The sequence below is a fragment of the Portunus trituberculatus genome, chromosome 24 (genome assembly GCF_017591435.1).
Source record: "Portunus trituberculatus isolate SZX2019 chromosome 24, ASM1759143v1, whole genome shotgun sequence".
Taxonomy (NCBI): Eukaryota; Metazoa; Arthropoda; class Malacostraca; order Decapoda; family Portunidae; genus Portunus; species Portunus trituberculatus.
This window is the reverse complement of record NC_059278.1, coordinates 19719489-19736146: the sequence shown is the minus strand read 5'-3', so window position 1 is coordinate 19736146 and position 16658 is coordinate 19719489. Positions and strand designations below refer to the sequence as shown.

Below are 16658 nucleotides of genomic sequence, written 5' to 3'. Positions count from 1 at the left end.
ACATGCTCTCCCACACATATACACTCAAACTATATATATATATATATATATATATATATATATATATATATATATATATATATATATATATATATATATATATATATATATATAAAATACAGCTTATTCAAAACCTAACTTATCAGATGAATATAGTGACAACCATGAATAAATTGTTTTGGCTGATACAGTAACATGTGACAACACAGTTGACAAAGTGTATTATAATCAAACAGAGGAGTGTAGTATCACCAAGCAATGTGAGGCTTTAGTTCCCTATCAAAGATTATGACTTGAATGTTTGTGTTTCCATAACCATTATTTCCTAGCAAAGTAAATTCGTTACCTACTCATGACTGTTATTAACCTCCAAACACCCAGATAGGGGATGCTAACGCACAGTATTTAATGGTGCAATGGTGCTCCTCACATGACCTTAGGCTAATTGCTGATGAACTTTAAGACTACTAAGGCAGGATGAAGGTCAACAGGCAGGTGGTTATCAAAATATATATTTTCATGACTTCTATAAGCATATGTATATAATATAAGTAAGTGTGAGTTCCTTATTTATCACAATCTGACAAGGGGCAATGTACAGCAGGCATTTGGCACCATATCAAGATCTACATATCAAGTTTCTGCAGATATTACTGAAGTTGAAAATACAGATTACTCTACGTGGAAAATGTCCTACGTACAAGTACATTTTAAGACTTTGTTTAGCTGCAGCATGAAATTCACATGTGGATGGACAACAGATACAACGGACACAACAGCCACGCCAGAGAACCAACGTGTCTACCAACTCCACAACATTACCGTAAGTGTGTGGCAGTGCTGGCAGCGTTCCTCTTTCAAATCTGTGCAATACAACCTAAATGTATTTACTGTCACATTGCTACAGTTAAGTACACTGAAGTAATTGTACTAATAGTTATAAGAGCTTATTCCTCTTTTAATTAATGTTCCTCCAACTTTGCCATCCTATCCATATAAGCTTATTTTATTTAATTTTTTGACAAATTCTTCTTTTGACATTTTTATCTACTCCTGCCTCTCCCATACTGATTTTCTTTCATCTCCCTTCTTATCTTCTCCATGTTTATATATTTCCTTTCTTATTAATATATGTACCTTTAACTATTATTCTAAATACAATTTTCTCCATACTCTCTCTCTCTCTCTCTCTCTCTCTCTCTCTCTCTCTCTCTCTCTCTCTCTCTCTCTCTCTCTCTCTCTCTCTTGTATTTCCTTTTTATCTCTTCATTTATCCATCTGTGTTCCTCTCTGTCATCATCCTTCTTCATTCTTCAGAACATATTCTTCAAAAGTTTATCTACTGTACAGAACATTAGAAGCAACGCTACTTTCAATCTTTCCATTGCATTGTGTTATTGTAAGTGGTTCTGTGAGCTGGTTCTACTATAAATGGTTCTGAAGGTTTCTTCTGTTACCTGCATTTCTTATGATGAAACAAACTGCCACTATCCTAATCTCCTACCCTTCTATTTTACCTTCAAGAAAAGTAAACACCTGAGAAAGGCGCCAACCAATCAGCACTTATTATTAAAGTGAACCACCACTTCCCCACCAATGGGTTTTCAACAGTTCCAAGGTACATGCAAGTAAGGCCACTTGCCTCACTGCACCTCAAGGTGGAAGTCACCACAGTAAGTATGGACATGGCTGGCAGAGGAGTGTCACATTCATTGTGTGTCACACACCTCATCACAGCATGAGATGTTAGTTATGATATTCAGATACTAATAAGCTTTAAAGTCAAAAGCAAATTAAAAATAAGCTGTTAATACAACAAAAATAGAAAATATATAGTTTTAAGTAAAAGTAAAACTACAGATATTACTGCTAAAATACACATCTAGTAGTTCAAAATTCACCCAATAAATTTTGAAAATTTCAGAAAAATTAACCTTTATTTCTTTTAATGGCCAGCATGTGCAAGAAATAGGTTGTTATAATGCAAGTCAAAGATATTTCAATTAAATTATAATTAGTGATTTATGAAGTAAATGGAAATACCACTAATTGAAATGGTAAGGGACTAGCATACACACTTTCACCCTATTGTTCCCAGAGTTAAATACCTGCATTCTTCTTTGTTACCCTGGTATATTCTCTAGTCACTACCTTCCTTTCATTCTCTTTTGACAAACTTCACAGGTAGGGGAGTCTTTGGCTTCAGCAGCACTGCCCACTCCTGTTCAGGAGGATCATTACTGGTGGCTTCCACACGAAACTTGAGGAGCAAGCGACACAGACCAATATAGATATCTTGTTCTGCAAACCGTCGACCTAGGAAATATTACAAAAGTTAAAGTGCACGTGACAACTGACAGTGTTAAGACCTTAATACTACTAGGTACACTAGTACTTTGTATTCATTCCAGTTAGTTTTTCTGTCATATAAATTGAAAGAAAGAAAAAATTGGGAGGTTCAAATTTACAACTTAGGGTTACTTTATCAATTTATGAAAACAACACACACACACACACACACACACACACACACACACACTGCACACATGCGGATGCCCATGCTGAAGGGGTTGAGAACATAAGGGTTGATGGTGGAGGTACCGGCTGTGTCCCGGAGCCAACGCTCGGGCATAAACTTTTCTGGCTCCACGAAGTGCTCCTTACTTTGCAACCACACATAGGGATTCAATTCTAGGTATGTCTGTAATTATGAAATTCCATCTACAGAGAGATAATACTTTGACAAGACGTATACACAAGGCAAATTACCCAAAACAAAAAGTGAGCATTGGGATTGTGCTGTTTATTTACCTATCAGTTGTCTTACTTCCTGTGAGTGTATCCATCCCTTGGCAACAAAATAGTTTGTATCTCTCCCTATGTTGACATTTCCTTTTTGCTTGTTCAGGTACTTGGCCTCTACTACAGCCCCTTTTGTACATATGCTCAGTTATCCCACCCTTCTGTCAAGCAAGTGGCCTCCCTCTCCTATCAGTGCCTTCTACTTCATTCATGTATATCATACTTTCTTTACAAACTCTTGCTCTTCATCTTGTCAGTGTGACTGAATTCCTTTTCACTGATCCTATAACATTCCCATTAAGTAATATCCATGTGGTGTGATTGTACAAGTTATACGTAATGTGCCTATGTATGTCTCTCAGTGGCGATCCCCGAAGTTCTCTCAAAACAAGCTCAACTTAATATAAATAGAGTCTAGTATGTTCATAGAATGAGAGAAATTGAAGTAACAGAAGTCAACTGCAACAGAGGAAGCCATATAGTAACAGGCAGTACAAAGGAAAGAAGGCTCCAACTTACCCAAGCTGGGATATGATAGCCTCCAAGAACCATGTCTCTCTGTGAAAAGCGTTGCACTGCCTCCCCAACAGGATAGAACCTGATGGAAATCATATACATTATATTTCTACATTTTTTTTCAAAAATTTTATAAGGATTTTAACATTTCAACACAAATTTCAAAATAAAATAATTGCTCCATATCATAAAAAAACAAAGGAAGTGGGAATCCTCTCCCTGTTATTCTCATTTCTTCAAAGAACCTGTTACTGTGCAAATGGGTAAAAGTAACTCTGCTACCAGGACCTGAACCAGAAACACCCAGCTGAGTGTGCAGTGTGAGCCTTCACCAAGGTGGTCATGAGAGTCAAGCCTTCCTCCTACAAGCTGGAGGTAATTTCAATCTCATCATTAAGGAATGCTTATGAGTGTTGTCATGGGAAAGAGAGAGAGAGAGAGTGTGTGTGTGTGTGTGTGTGTGTTTCACTGTTTGTTTGATCTGCTGCAGTCTCTGACGAGACAGCCAGACGTTACCCTACGGAACGAGCTCAGAGCTCATTATTTCCGATCTTCGGATAGGCCTGAGACCAGACACATACCACACACCGGGACAACAAGGTCACAACTTCTCGATTTACATCCCGTACCTACTCACTGCTAGGTGAACAGGGGCTACACGTGAAAGGAGACACACCCAAATATCTCCACCCGGCCGGGGAATCGAACCCCGGTCCTCTGGCTTGTGAAGCCAGCGCTTTAACCACTGAGCTACCGGGCACGTGTGTGTGTGTGTGTGTGTGTGTGTGTGTGTGTGTGTGTGTGTGTGTGTGTGTGTGTGCAAAAAGGTACACAAGACTGACATACTGACCTGAACACTTCTTTAACAACAGCCTTCAGATAGCGCATCTTGTTGATGACACCAAGAGTTATAGGAGCATCTGGATCTATGTGAGTCTTATTAATCTCTTGGTACAGTGTCTCCTGCACATCTTGATTAAGTGCCAAACAGTGCAAGTTGCCAAGAAATGTTGGTGCAGTCTAAAGCAAAAAAAATACAGGCCAGGGCAATAATTAAATACTATAACAATAAAGAAAACATCTTCAAATCATTGAAAAGTTAGAAGATTAGTAACACTAAAGACCAAAATATTAAATAAATTCCCAACATTCCAACTGCAAAAAACAAGCAAATATGTAATATACTTAGATTGGCAAGACCCAAAACAAGGGTCAAAATAATAATGCAAAATATTAGCACACACACACACACACACACACACACACACACACACACACACACACACACATAAATATCTATCCAAAGTTATCCAATGAGTGGATTTCTTGTGATTAATTTTGCATCATCACTATATAGTGCATAATGAAGTACACATGCTAATGCTGAACCACTATTTCTTACTGTGGAGAGGCCGTCAGTGAAGAGTGAGAAAGTGATGGCCAGAACATCTTTGTGAGACAGTTCCTTACGAGACAGGAGATAAGTAAGGAAGTTATACTGTCCTTCTTGTAACTTATTCTGAGCTACTAGTGCTTTGAGTTCCTCTACTACATCATTGATGAACTTGAAGGTTGATCTGGAAAATATGCAATCAAATATTACATATGCAAGCACACACACACACACACACACACACACACACACACACACACACACACACACACACACACACACACACACACACCTTATCTAATATACAGAGAGAGAGAGAGAGAGAGAGAGAGAGAGAGAGAGAGAGAGAGAGAGAGAGAGAGAGAGAGAGAGAGAGAGAGAGAGAGAGAGAGAGAGAGAGAGAGAGAGAGAGAGATAATTAATGTAGAAGGATTCTCTTTTTCTCTTTCTTTGTAAGAACATTCATCAGAATAGTTAAAACAACAATTTATGAAAGAGTGCGCAAGGCTTATTGAAGTCTGCAGCCGTGTTAGCATTTTTGAGTTTGTAGTCTGTCATAGTAGAGAGCGTTGTGCTGTTGTCACCACTGTTAGGTCTGTTTCCATTCAAGGTGGAGCAATTGAACAACACAGCACGGAAAAGCACAGTGCATGGTACACAAAAAAACAATAAGAAGACTACACCACCATCCTACACAGAGAGTAAGATCATAAACGTCTACGGATGGCTGAAGTCGTACTTAATTCATCAAAAATATGCCTTCTAAGAACATCGAACTACATGGCAGCATCTTTCCAACAGAGGCAAGAAGGACTACTATTTGTCAGCTAGTACTGCAGAACAAGAGCAAGCTCGCTGTTTTCTGAATAGTCAATCAGTCACAAGCCTACAACTAGATTGCCTCTGCTACCTTAAATAGCTCTGTGCTCTCCAGTTTTACCATTGTCTCTCCTGAAGATGGTCTGGGAAGACTGGAAGACATCTCGAGAAATAGAACTAACAGTAACGACAAGAGGATAACGCTCTATTAATGCGTGTGTATTTACCTATGTGTGATTTACAGGGCCCGAGCTAGGCTCTTTATGTCCTGTCTCTTTGTCCACATTTATAAAGTTTGTCCTTCATCTGACTGACACTCGCCGCAAACACCACCTCTCTTCAATTTGTTCCATTTGTCAATGCCACAATATGGGAAGCTATACTTCTTGACATCTCCCATACAACTATCCTTATGTGTTTTTCCTTGGGTGTCCTCTCAGTTGATTGTTGGAAGACATCCTTATCAAGTCTTTTCTATCTTTTCTATCTAGGATATCCATTCCATTTACTATTTTATACATTGTTATCATATCTCCCCTCTCTCTTCTTTCTTCTAATATGGGTAAATCTAGTCTTTTTAATCTCTCCTCATACAGCAACTCCTTATAACCTGGTATCATCCTTGTTCCCAACAGCTACAGTCTTTCTAGTTTCTAGTGTGTGTGTGTGTGTGTGTGTGTGTGTATTTACCTAGTTGTAGTTTTACAGGGCCTGGGCTTTATGCTCGTGTGGTCCTGTCTCCATATCTACACTGTGTGTGTGTGTGTGTGTGTATTTACCTATTTACCTAGTTGTAGTTTTACAGGGCCTGGGCTTTATGCTCGTGTGGTCCCGTCTCCATATCTACACTTATCCAATTTTTCTTTAAAACTATGTACACTCTTTGCTGATACCACTTCCTCACTCAAACTGTTCCAAGTCTCAACACATCTTTGCGGGAAACTAAATTTTTTAACATCTCTCAGACATCGTCCCTTCCTTAGTTTCTTACTATGCGATCTTGTGCTTCTAAAGTCATATTCTTCTCTCAGGATCAGTTTCTCATTATCCACTTCATCCATTCCGTTAATCAATTTATAAACTTGTATCAGATCCTCTCTCTCTTCTCTGCTCCAAGGTTGGTAGATCCATTGCCTTTAGTCTCTCCTCATATGCCATCCCTTTAAATTCTGGAACCATTCTTGTAGCCATTTTTGTAGTCTCTCTAATTTTCTTATGTGTTTCTTTTATGGGGAGTCCACACAACTCCTGCATATTCCAATCTAGGTCTTATTTTAGTACTTATCAATTTCTTCATCATTTCCTTGTCCATATAGTGAAATGCTACTCCAATATTCCTTAGCAAATTATACGTCTCTCTGAAAATTCTATCAATATGGCTTAACCGGTTGATTATTTTCTTCCATTGTCACTCCCAAGTCCTTTTCCTTTTTACTTTTTCTAGTTCTACTCCATCTCCCATCTTATAGATTCCCACTGGTCGTCTTTCACTTTTTCCCATTTCCATGACATGGCTTTTGTCCACATTGAATTCCATCTCCCATTTTTGCTCCATTTCCAGATCTTGTTTAAGTCTTCCTGTAGTATTTCACAATCCTCTTTTGTTTAATGACTCTGCACAGTTTCGCATCGTCCGCAAACAGATTTATGTAGCTGTTCACTCCTCTGGCATGTCATTTATATATACGAGAAAAGTATTGGTGCCAATACTGACCCCTGTGGCACTCCGCTGTCTACTGTTCTCCACTTGGACTTCATATCTTTAACTATCGTCCTTATTTCTCTCCCCCTTAAGTAATTCTTCATCCATCTCAATGTGCTTCCTTTTAAGCCACCCTTCTCCTCTAACTTCCATAGTAATCTTTCATGTGGCACTTTATCAAAAGCCTTTTTTAGATCTAAATAAATACAGTCAACCCATCCCTCTCTCTCTTGTACTTTATCAACTATTCTAGAGTAGAAACTCAATAAATTTGTCACACATGACCGACCTTTTCTAAAACCAAATTGGCTATTTGATAATATTTTGTTGTCTTCAAGAAACTTGATCCATTGCTTCTTTATTACTTTTTCACACATCTTGCATATTACACTAGTTAGTGATATCGGTCTGTAATTTAAAGGTTCTTCCTTCCTTCCACTCTTATATATGGGAACCACCTCAGCTCTTTTCCACTCCACTGGCACTGTTCCATTTTCTATTGAGCATTTGTGTGTGTGTGTGTGTGTGTGTGTGTGTGTGTGTGTGTGTGTGTGTGTGTGTGTGTGTGTGTGTGTGTGTGTGTGCATTATTCTTACCCATAGAAATAATCTTCAAGGCTGAGCAAGCTCCTGTACTTTGGAGATTTAAAGAAGCGATACAAGCGCAGTGAAAACTTCATCTCTGCCGATAGCTGGAAGCATAAACACAAAGTAAAGTAACACCATTTCATTAACATGAGGTATGATGTGAATGGTACAAGATTGCACATGTGTTACTGACCCAAGGTTGTCTGCTGGTTACCATGGAAAGAGCTCTAAGCTCATAGCAGCTGATCTCTGAGCAGGACTGAGACCATTCAGACCCTACACACTGAGACACAAGGTCACAACCCCTGTTTATATCCTGGAGCTACTCTCTGCTAGGTACACATGGATTACACATCAATAGGCTCCCCCATTTGCCTCACTACATCTGGGACTCAAATTCATCCCTCTTCAGTTGTGTCTATCATTTTTCCTTTACAACTAACTTGATCATATTACAAGTGATAAAAAAAAAAAAAACAGACTGGACATGTACCTGGAAAATCTTGAGGTTTGTTTCCACTAATCTCTGAGACCAATCTTCACCTGCACCTCCATTCAGGCATCCAATGGACTTTTCAAAACAACACATTCCTGCAGCTGGTAAAAAAAAATAACAAGATAAACATCAAATATAGCTGCACATTAGCTTTAATAAATAAATAAATATATATATATATATATATATATATATATATATATATATATATATATATATATATATATATATATATATATATATATATATATATATATATATATATATATATATATATATATATATATATATATATATATATATATATATATACAGTGATGCCTAGGGATAAATGTGTCTTGCCTTGCAAACAAGTTGGATTAAGAGTGCAAAATTCTCAGGAAATTTGCTTTGGTATATGAGCATTCACTCAGGTTACAAGCAATGCTGTTGTTAACTCATGTGGTTCCTGACACTGCATCTTTATGTATACACACATAAACATACACGCACACACTTATCTCCCCTCCATCCAGTCCTCTCTCTCTCTCTCTCTCTCTCTCTCTCTCTCTCTCTCTCTCTCTCTCTCTCTCTCTAATTTTGCATAAAGTACAATGTTAAATGACTTTTATATTGATATTTTTAGGTATAGAACAGATTCATAGGATTTTTGTTACTTTGAATGGGAAATTAGTTTCAAGATACGAGTCTTTCAGGATACGAGCTACATTACGGAACTAATTAAATTTGTAACCCGAGATATGACTATATATATGTACTTTCTCCCTCTGATTAAATATACCAATTTCAGTACAAACTTTAATCAATAAATAATTCATAAATAAACAAAAAGTAATTTTTGTAATTCAAATGACATCTATAATTTCTATCAAATTTATAATAACAGTGAAGAAGAGTTGCTTAAGAGTTCATCTTTGATAGAGGTGGATCAGGTCCACAGAAATACTGAATGACACAAAGAGCACATATATTACGAGGCAGAGTGGATCAGCACACCAGGGAGGCAAGGGATATGTGTACATAGTTACAAGGCTGAATGGATAAAATAAAATAGATATGCAACAGATATGTTAAATAAGATAAAACTTCATTAATAATTTCCTTACATTCCATAATCCATTTTGGAATAAGAAAGTCGAGATTACGAACAAAGCCTTGGTCATCTAATTCAGCTTCCAACTTATCCACTGCCCTGCAGGCCACCTCATCCTGGATGGGGTAGTAATAACTTGTCTCTCGTGGCCGCAGCATCATCTGCTGCACCGCGTGGCGCAGCCGGTACCACTCCTCACCATTTCTGTGACAAGCCACATAGAATTAAATACAATAAAAAATCAAATAATAATAGCAAGATCATAATGAACTGTGTTTTTAGATACGTAGTTTTAAAATAAGAAAGTATTAAGAAGTCTTGTAAAAATCACTTGAATTCCCATTGATATCTTTATTTGACATACTATTAGCAATGGTGGCAGCTCAGTTCTTTCAGAAGTGAAGCTTGGTGTTCTCTAGCATGCCATATTCATCCTTTCCTAATCTCTATCTTCAAAATTCTACTTTAGTGAGATACTGGGCTGGAGACCAGCTCATCACCGTTAATTACTCTTCTTCAAGTAGTGATGAGGATTCACAGGTGCAGCATCAATATATCTCTTAAATGTGGCTGGATTTTTAAGGATTAGTTGTGATTTACACTAAATTCAGTTCATCTGTTAATAAGTTCATTCAGGAAGGTGAGGTACAGCAGTCTTGTCTAGGACTCTTGGACAATGTGTAGCTTGTCTCCATAAAGTTTACACTTGACTTTAATCCCCAGTTTCAGCATCTCAGAGACCTGTTGTGGGCAATGCATAGCTCCAAAGTACTCTATTAATGGCAGATGTAGATGAACACAGGTGTGGTATGCCATCATTCCCTGTTATCTGGGCTAGTTGTAATGCAGTTGGTTGTTGTCATGCAAAACACACTCATAATCATACTTTTTAACTTGACAAAACTCTTGACAGTAGCCATCACAACACAGTAAACAAAAGACAAAATTTTATACATATACAGTGCTTGTCATGGCATGCCATGACAGAAAACAATGGCCTATCATAGAAAGAAGTGTACTCTCTAGATGCCTTTTGAACGCAGTTAAAGTACGTACAGATGTCTTCTTTGAGCGACCAGGCCAAGGTTTAGCAGATGGTAACTTGACACCATCGTCGTCCTTGAAACCCTTCAACCAGTTTCTCACAAATCGTTCATTCACACAAACATTCGCCTTATGATCTGAGCTATAGTAACAGGTATTAACAGCTTCCTTTTACCCATACTCACCAAAGTACAGCCCAGAAATAGAGGGAAACACAGACAAAAGATTGCTCTAATGAGAGAACAATGGTGCAGCACTTCCTCTCACCACAACAGCCACAGGGGCAAGGAGGCAGTACTGTGGTGTGTGTTGGAAGGAAGTGAGGTTCTGCTAACTGCTGGTACCCAGCATAAAGTCAAGACAAAAAAAGACCCCTCTCTATGATAGGCCTTTGTTTTTCATCACAGCATTATGCCGAGGCACTCACCTGGCATAATGCTGTGACAAGCACTGTATGGTACTCTGAGTTACTTTATTAATAAAAAATACACAAATTTGCAAAATACGAAATCCCAGAAAGTATGGATTTTCACGGTTATAAGGAATAATCAATTTAGAATTTCAAGATGAAAGAACAAAAAATACTGATATACTGTTAACTTACATATTTCCTAAACCAGGAGAGATGCTTTTCTTTTTCCGATAAAACTGAGAAGTTTCCTGTAATGGTGGAACATGGGGCATCTTGCCATCATTGTCATACACAGTCTTAATGTCAGCCGGGTCAAATACGTGGACAAGTGTCTGTGAACCAAACACCTCCCTCACAACAGGCCCATACTGCTGGTGCAGCCTGCACACCTCATGGTGGTACTCAGACAGTTTCTTCAATCCTGTCATTTAGAAAAAAAAAAAATTCTTTAGTAAAAGCACATGTAAAAAAATATATATATATATATATATATATATATATATATATATATATATATATATATATATATATATATATATATATATATATATATATATATATATATATATATATATATATATATATATATATATATATATATATATATATATATATATATATATATATATATATATATATATATATATATATATATATATATATATATTCTTATATATTTATTTATAGACTTAGAAAATTTCTTCTATATATATATATATATATATATATATATATATATATATATATATATATATATATATATATATATATATATATATATATATATATATATATATATATATATATATATATATATATATATATATATATATATATATATATATATATATATATATATATATATAAGAAGTTTTTCTAAGTCTAGCTAAATCAAAGCCCTACTATTTGAATGGAGGGAAGATAGACAAAGTAAAGGCATTTGCTCTAGAATGCTCTAGAGTCTAGAGTGATATTTACTTTTACATTGTCAAGATAATAAGTTACAAATTATCTTCCAATTTCAAGAAATTACACATACCAACTTTGTAAGGCAACAAGGTTCCCAGGACAGGCAGCCGTGGAGGGCCTGGTATGGCTGTGAAGGGCTTGGCCGACTCCTCCACAAGAACGTCAGCGCTCACATTACTCAAATGCCTCACCACCTGCACCACCTCACAAGTACACACAACATCTTAACATTTTTGAGAACCAAACTCATTTTATGGACAATTTTACCAATAGCAGCTCCTCATGGAGTAGCTGAATTATGAACACATGGTGATGACTACTCACTATACAACACGTGTGGGGAGAGGCTTTGTTTGGAGGTCATGCATGGCAAAGCCCCAAGTTAGGTTAGGTTAATGTCTTAAAGGAAGGGACGTCAAGGAGGGCAAAGTCACCAATTAAAGTGTGTAATAATGAAATCCCACCACATTATTAGCTTTCAACATACCTCTCTCCCTCGTTTCCCAGCTATGAGGAATGTATCGTGTCGTTTGAGCAACGTTTGTGCATGCAGCTTCAGCATCCTCATTCCTCAAGACAAGTCTTGTCCACCGAGCTGGACAGTAAAAGAAAATTGTTAGTTCTTTTTAGTAACTTCATCCAATAAAAATAATTAATTGATTTAGTACTTATCTTTTCTTATTATTTTTGTGTACAACTTCTTCCAAAATCATCAGCAGGTTCATAACATGTCATAGAACTTACCATGAGACACCTAACCTTCAGACAAAGGCAGCTGTGCATGTGTGCCTTCAACAAGAGGAGCTGCCACATGTTTATTAACAAGCCACCAGGCATAACAATAAAGTTTTTTTAGGCATTCTGTTAAGAGTATAGTTTTTTAGGCATTTTGTTAGGTTAAATTAAGTTCTTGTTTAGCTACATTAATGTCCTAGCAGTGGGGTGGTGGGGATCCTCCAGGCTAGGATAGGTTATAATCTTTAATGTTAGGTGAAACTCCCAGAAACTTTTCAATACCCATATTTCACTGAATTGTGCTCCCTCACTCTAAACTACCAATTCCCCATATGCCCTCAAGCTTGCCTGGGACATTGCTCTCCTGGAATATCCTGTTTGTCCCCAGTGTGTGTGTGTGTGTGTGTTTTATTCAGTCTTTAACTTATGGCCGTGTTTCTCCCAGGATTCCTCTACAGTAGTAAGAGCAATATTTTTCCATCTTGCGCTAATATCAATACAAAAACATACTATATCACCATGTAAAGAAAGTATAAAAAGAATAGGTTTTAACTTTTCAAGTATTCCCTGTATTGTAACTACCTTACTCTCTTTAAATAGTGGAGGTGAAGCGCACAAGTGTTTAAGAATACGAGCCTTTAGTCTCTTACCTCACAATTGGGAACTAAGATGTATGACGCAGGGCAACAAATTTAAGAAGGTATTCAGAGATTTGTGTGGCGAATTTATTCCTTGTCAGTGCATAAGTTTGAGCCACACCAAGCCCTGCAATGCCCACCAGCCCTGGCCGTTACTTTGAGATCACCAGCCACTTTGCTGTGAGGTGCCACTTGCCATATCTCACCGCGATAAGTGTCAAGTGACCAGCAGGCTATTTATGCACAGAGTAAAGTGTATCGCCTCTCTCACTGCGTCGCCTCAGGATTATTTGCCTACTTCTCAAACTTGAATACACACTTACTGGAAAATTATTAACTAAAAGACAATTGCACTTCATGTTTGTCTTATTATTACAAGTAGTCATATACACAGTGTTTATAGTTAGGCAGGGATGGTGTTTAAATAAAGACGAAGTCAGGGCCAGCACAATGTTTGCCGTTCTGTGGTCGTTGCCATGGGAGACGGTAAATATTATGTCATAAAATTGTAATGTATTTATAGAAGATTGTCATGTCACTGATATCAGCTCACATTCCATCTCCATCAGAGTTTTAGGGCAATTATTGATTTAATATCTGAGAGATACCTATTATTTTCAGGTTTTCTACTTAGGTAGGTAATCCTCTGAAAGTAAAGTGCCATCCTCCTCTGTTGTAATTATCTATTAATTCAACAATAAATGTATCAATCAATCAGTAAAGTGCCGGTAGTAGTATTTTCTCTGCATTCTTACTAGCCATCCTTTCGCCTTTTTAGTTTTGTTTATTTACTTTGTTGTTTTTGCTGGATGATAGAGTGGTGAGGGAGGTTTCAACTTATCAAGACATTTGTACCTTTCTTTCAGCCAAGGAATATACAATAATCTCTAGAATCCTCGCTTTCAGCTGACTGTTAACCTACAAGGAGACTGGTAATTAAGCAGAGGTGGGCGCGTTACTGAATATCTGGTAGTCCGGTACCGCTCCTCCGAACCCCGAAACGCGGATAGTTTGTACCCGTACTTCCGCGCCAAATCTTTTCCCTCTGTCCGTTACCGCACCTCCGCATCTCCGGTACTGTACCCAAAACTATTAAAGCGCGCCCAAAAAATCTAGGCCGCACCTCAAAAGATAAAACAAAATACAGGTCAATAATACATCAGAGCTCCGCTGCCTCATTCCGCCGGCCGAGCCGCGGTAGCTCGGCGAGACGCTTCTGTACTGGTACGACTGAATGTGCCGGCATCATTTCCGGTACCGCTTGTACCGTCTAGCCTCTGTGCCGGGACTCTGCTGCTTATTCATTCGGTAGGAAGCAGCAGAGTCCCGGCACAGACGCTAGACGGTACAAGCGTCAAGCGGTACTGGAAATGATGCCGGCACATTCAGTCGTACCAGTACAGACGCGTCTCGCCGAGCTACCGAGACCGCGCCGACGCGCCAGGGCAGCCAGTCGGTACCAGTGTGGAGCGGTACCGAGAGTGAGAATGACTCACTCTTACCCATCACCGCTGGCCTTGAGCCACCTCCACGCTGTATACGTGCTCAGTACCCTTTCGGCTATTTACTGGTACGGAAAATTTTACCGATACAGTACCGTTAAGGCTGATACCAGTATCACCAGTACTGGTACCGGAACTTGCCCACCAGGGCAAGGCGCTGGCCGTGAGGGACAGTGAGTGGTGGAGATGAAGATACCGATAATAGTGATATCTATAGTAGCGAAGAGAATATTGTGTGTGTAGCCTCTCAGTGATCAGAGGTTAACTATTTAAACATGGTTGAGGACGCAAAGTGGACAGTGGAGTGTGGGTGCCTGCTAGTGACACGGACAGCCGCCGCCGAGCAGTCTTTGGCTAACGTAAGTAATATATTGGTGAACCTCTTCATTTCACGGTGGTGCCATGTCATAACCTAACGTTGGTAACCTCCAGGACAACATATCAGTGAACTAACACCTGCACATACTTATAAAAACCAAATAATTCAAATCTTGAAAACGTAAACAAACCGATCCCCTGACCCGCCGCCTCTCTCTCAGCCATCATCTGCCTTATCTCTCACTCATTACAGGCCAGGTAGGTCATAAAGTGGACCCATATGCCTAATCTTTCATGTCAATTGTTGAGATATATCCGCAATTACCTGATTTGTGTGCTATGGAGGCTCAGTGAGAAGAAGCGGGCCTACCCATGACGTCACGAGCCCCAGGCTGTGACGTCATCACCAGCTCCCGCCCAAAATGCCGGTCCCAGATGCTCGACTTCCACTATTATTTATATTTGTCTCAGTTCATTTATTTCGAGTCACAAGTGCCTTTTAAGGGTTTCTAATGATAGTTCGCAGTGTTTTACGTGTCTTCCATGCTTGAGTTGAGTGAAGTACGGTGATGTAGAGGGTGTTTATGACTTGAATGGGAGGGCCAAAATACGCTAAAATTTTTACCTCCGCTATCTGTGATTTTTTATTTGAGGTTGTAGCGAAGTGTTTGTGTTTTCAAAAGATGGTTTATCATGAGAAAAGTGTGCAAGGCTCCTGAGAAGTTAAAGATGTGGACTTTAAGAATGATATGTAGTCCTGTTAATATTGTAAACAACGTCATTTTTAAATATTATTTTTCTAATAGGGCGAGTTGCCAGGTTTTGATATATCGAAATGATAGTCATAATTTTTGAAAAACGTTATCGATTCAGTTGAATGAAATTGGTGGGCTTTGAAATTGTGTTTAAGCAAGTCGAAGTTCTAATACTTTATTTAGTATATTTTTGAGCTATTTTTATTATTCCTTTTCTCGGCAATGTTTTTGTATTTTAGAAGTTAGTTTCGATTGATAACGAGTCAGAATTTTTATAACATTCGTGTCCAGCTGCCTTTTTGGGAATCCTCATTTTCAAAATGATTTGCGTAACGAATATATGTGACGTCATCAAGGAGGGCCCCCCACCCCCGGCTGGACCCAGGCCGATACCTGGCTCCAGGCCCGAGGGTGTGGGTGGGTGGTGTGTGTGTGTGTGTGTGTGTGTGTGTGTGTGTGTGTCTTCGTGTGTGTGTGTGTGTGTGTGTGTGTGTGTGTGTGTGTGTGTGTGTGTGTGTGCCTTATATTTCGTTATGAGGAGCCCACCAGCTGGAACCACTGACACCCAGCTCCCAGCTGGAGGGTGTTGGAGGGGAAAGTGGCTGTGTGTGTGTGTGTGTGTCATTTTCTTTCATGGTACTTAGCGTGTGTGTGTGTAATTCACTGTGGTTGCCCGGTAGTCACCTAGCCAGCCTTCCCCATTACGGAGCAAGCTCAGAGCTCATAGAGCGATCTTCGGATAGGACTGAGACTGTGTGTGTGTGTGTGTGTGTGTGTGTGTGTGTGTGTTGCCTTATATTTCGTTATGAGGGAGCCCACCAGCTGGAACCACTGACACTCAGCTCCCAGCTGGAAGGTGTTGGGGGGGAAAGTGGCT

General features: G+C 38.7%; 1 protein-coding gene across 2 annotated transcripts; it reads right to left on the bottom strand.

Annotated features, from left to right (window-relative positions):
• Positions 1–496: 496 nt before the first annotated feature.
• On the bottom strand, positions 497–13485 carry LOC123508215 (probable cytochrome P450 CYP44). 2 transcript variants are annotated; one of them, XM_045261755.1, is made up of 12 exons: positions 13219–13485; positions 12321–12428; positions 11904–12036; positions 11057–11285; positions 9422–9612; positions 8313–8416; positions 7829–7923; positions 4721–4895; positions 4169–4338; positions 3322–3400; positions 2539–2701; positions 497–2316 (listed from the first exon to the last, which is right to left on the bottom strand). In XM_045261755.1, exons 2-12 carry the CDS (start codon positions 12399–12401, stop codon positions 2159–2161), a joined length of 1578 nt encoding a protein of 525 aa, XP_045117690.1. In that variant the 5' UTR covers positions 12402–12428; positions 13219–13485; the 3' UTR covers positions 497–2158. The 2 variants fall into 2 exon arrangements, with proteins under 2 accessions (XP_045117690.1, XP_045117691.1); XM_045261756.1 differs by having other exon boundaries at positions 497–2318; positions 2541–2701; positions 11904–12027.
• Between the last annotated feature and the right edge of the window lie 3173 nt (positions 13486–16658).

Coding starts and splice junctions, on each gene's coding strand:
- LOC123508215 (XM_045261755.1), bottom strand. CDS start 12,401: ATGAGGATGCTGAAGCTGCATGCACAAACGTTGCTCAAACGACACGAT. Junction 12,037..12,320: donor CTGGGAAACGAGGGAGAGAG/GTATGTTGAAAG, acceptor TGTACTTGTGAG/GTGGTGCAGGTGGTGAGGCA. Junction 7,924..8,312: donor CAAACCTCAAGATTTTCCAG/GTACATGTCCAG, acceptor TTATGCTTCCAG/CTATCGGCAGAGATGAAGTT.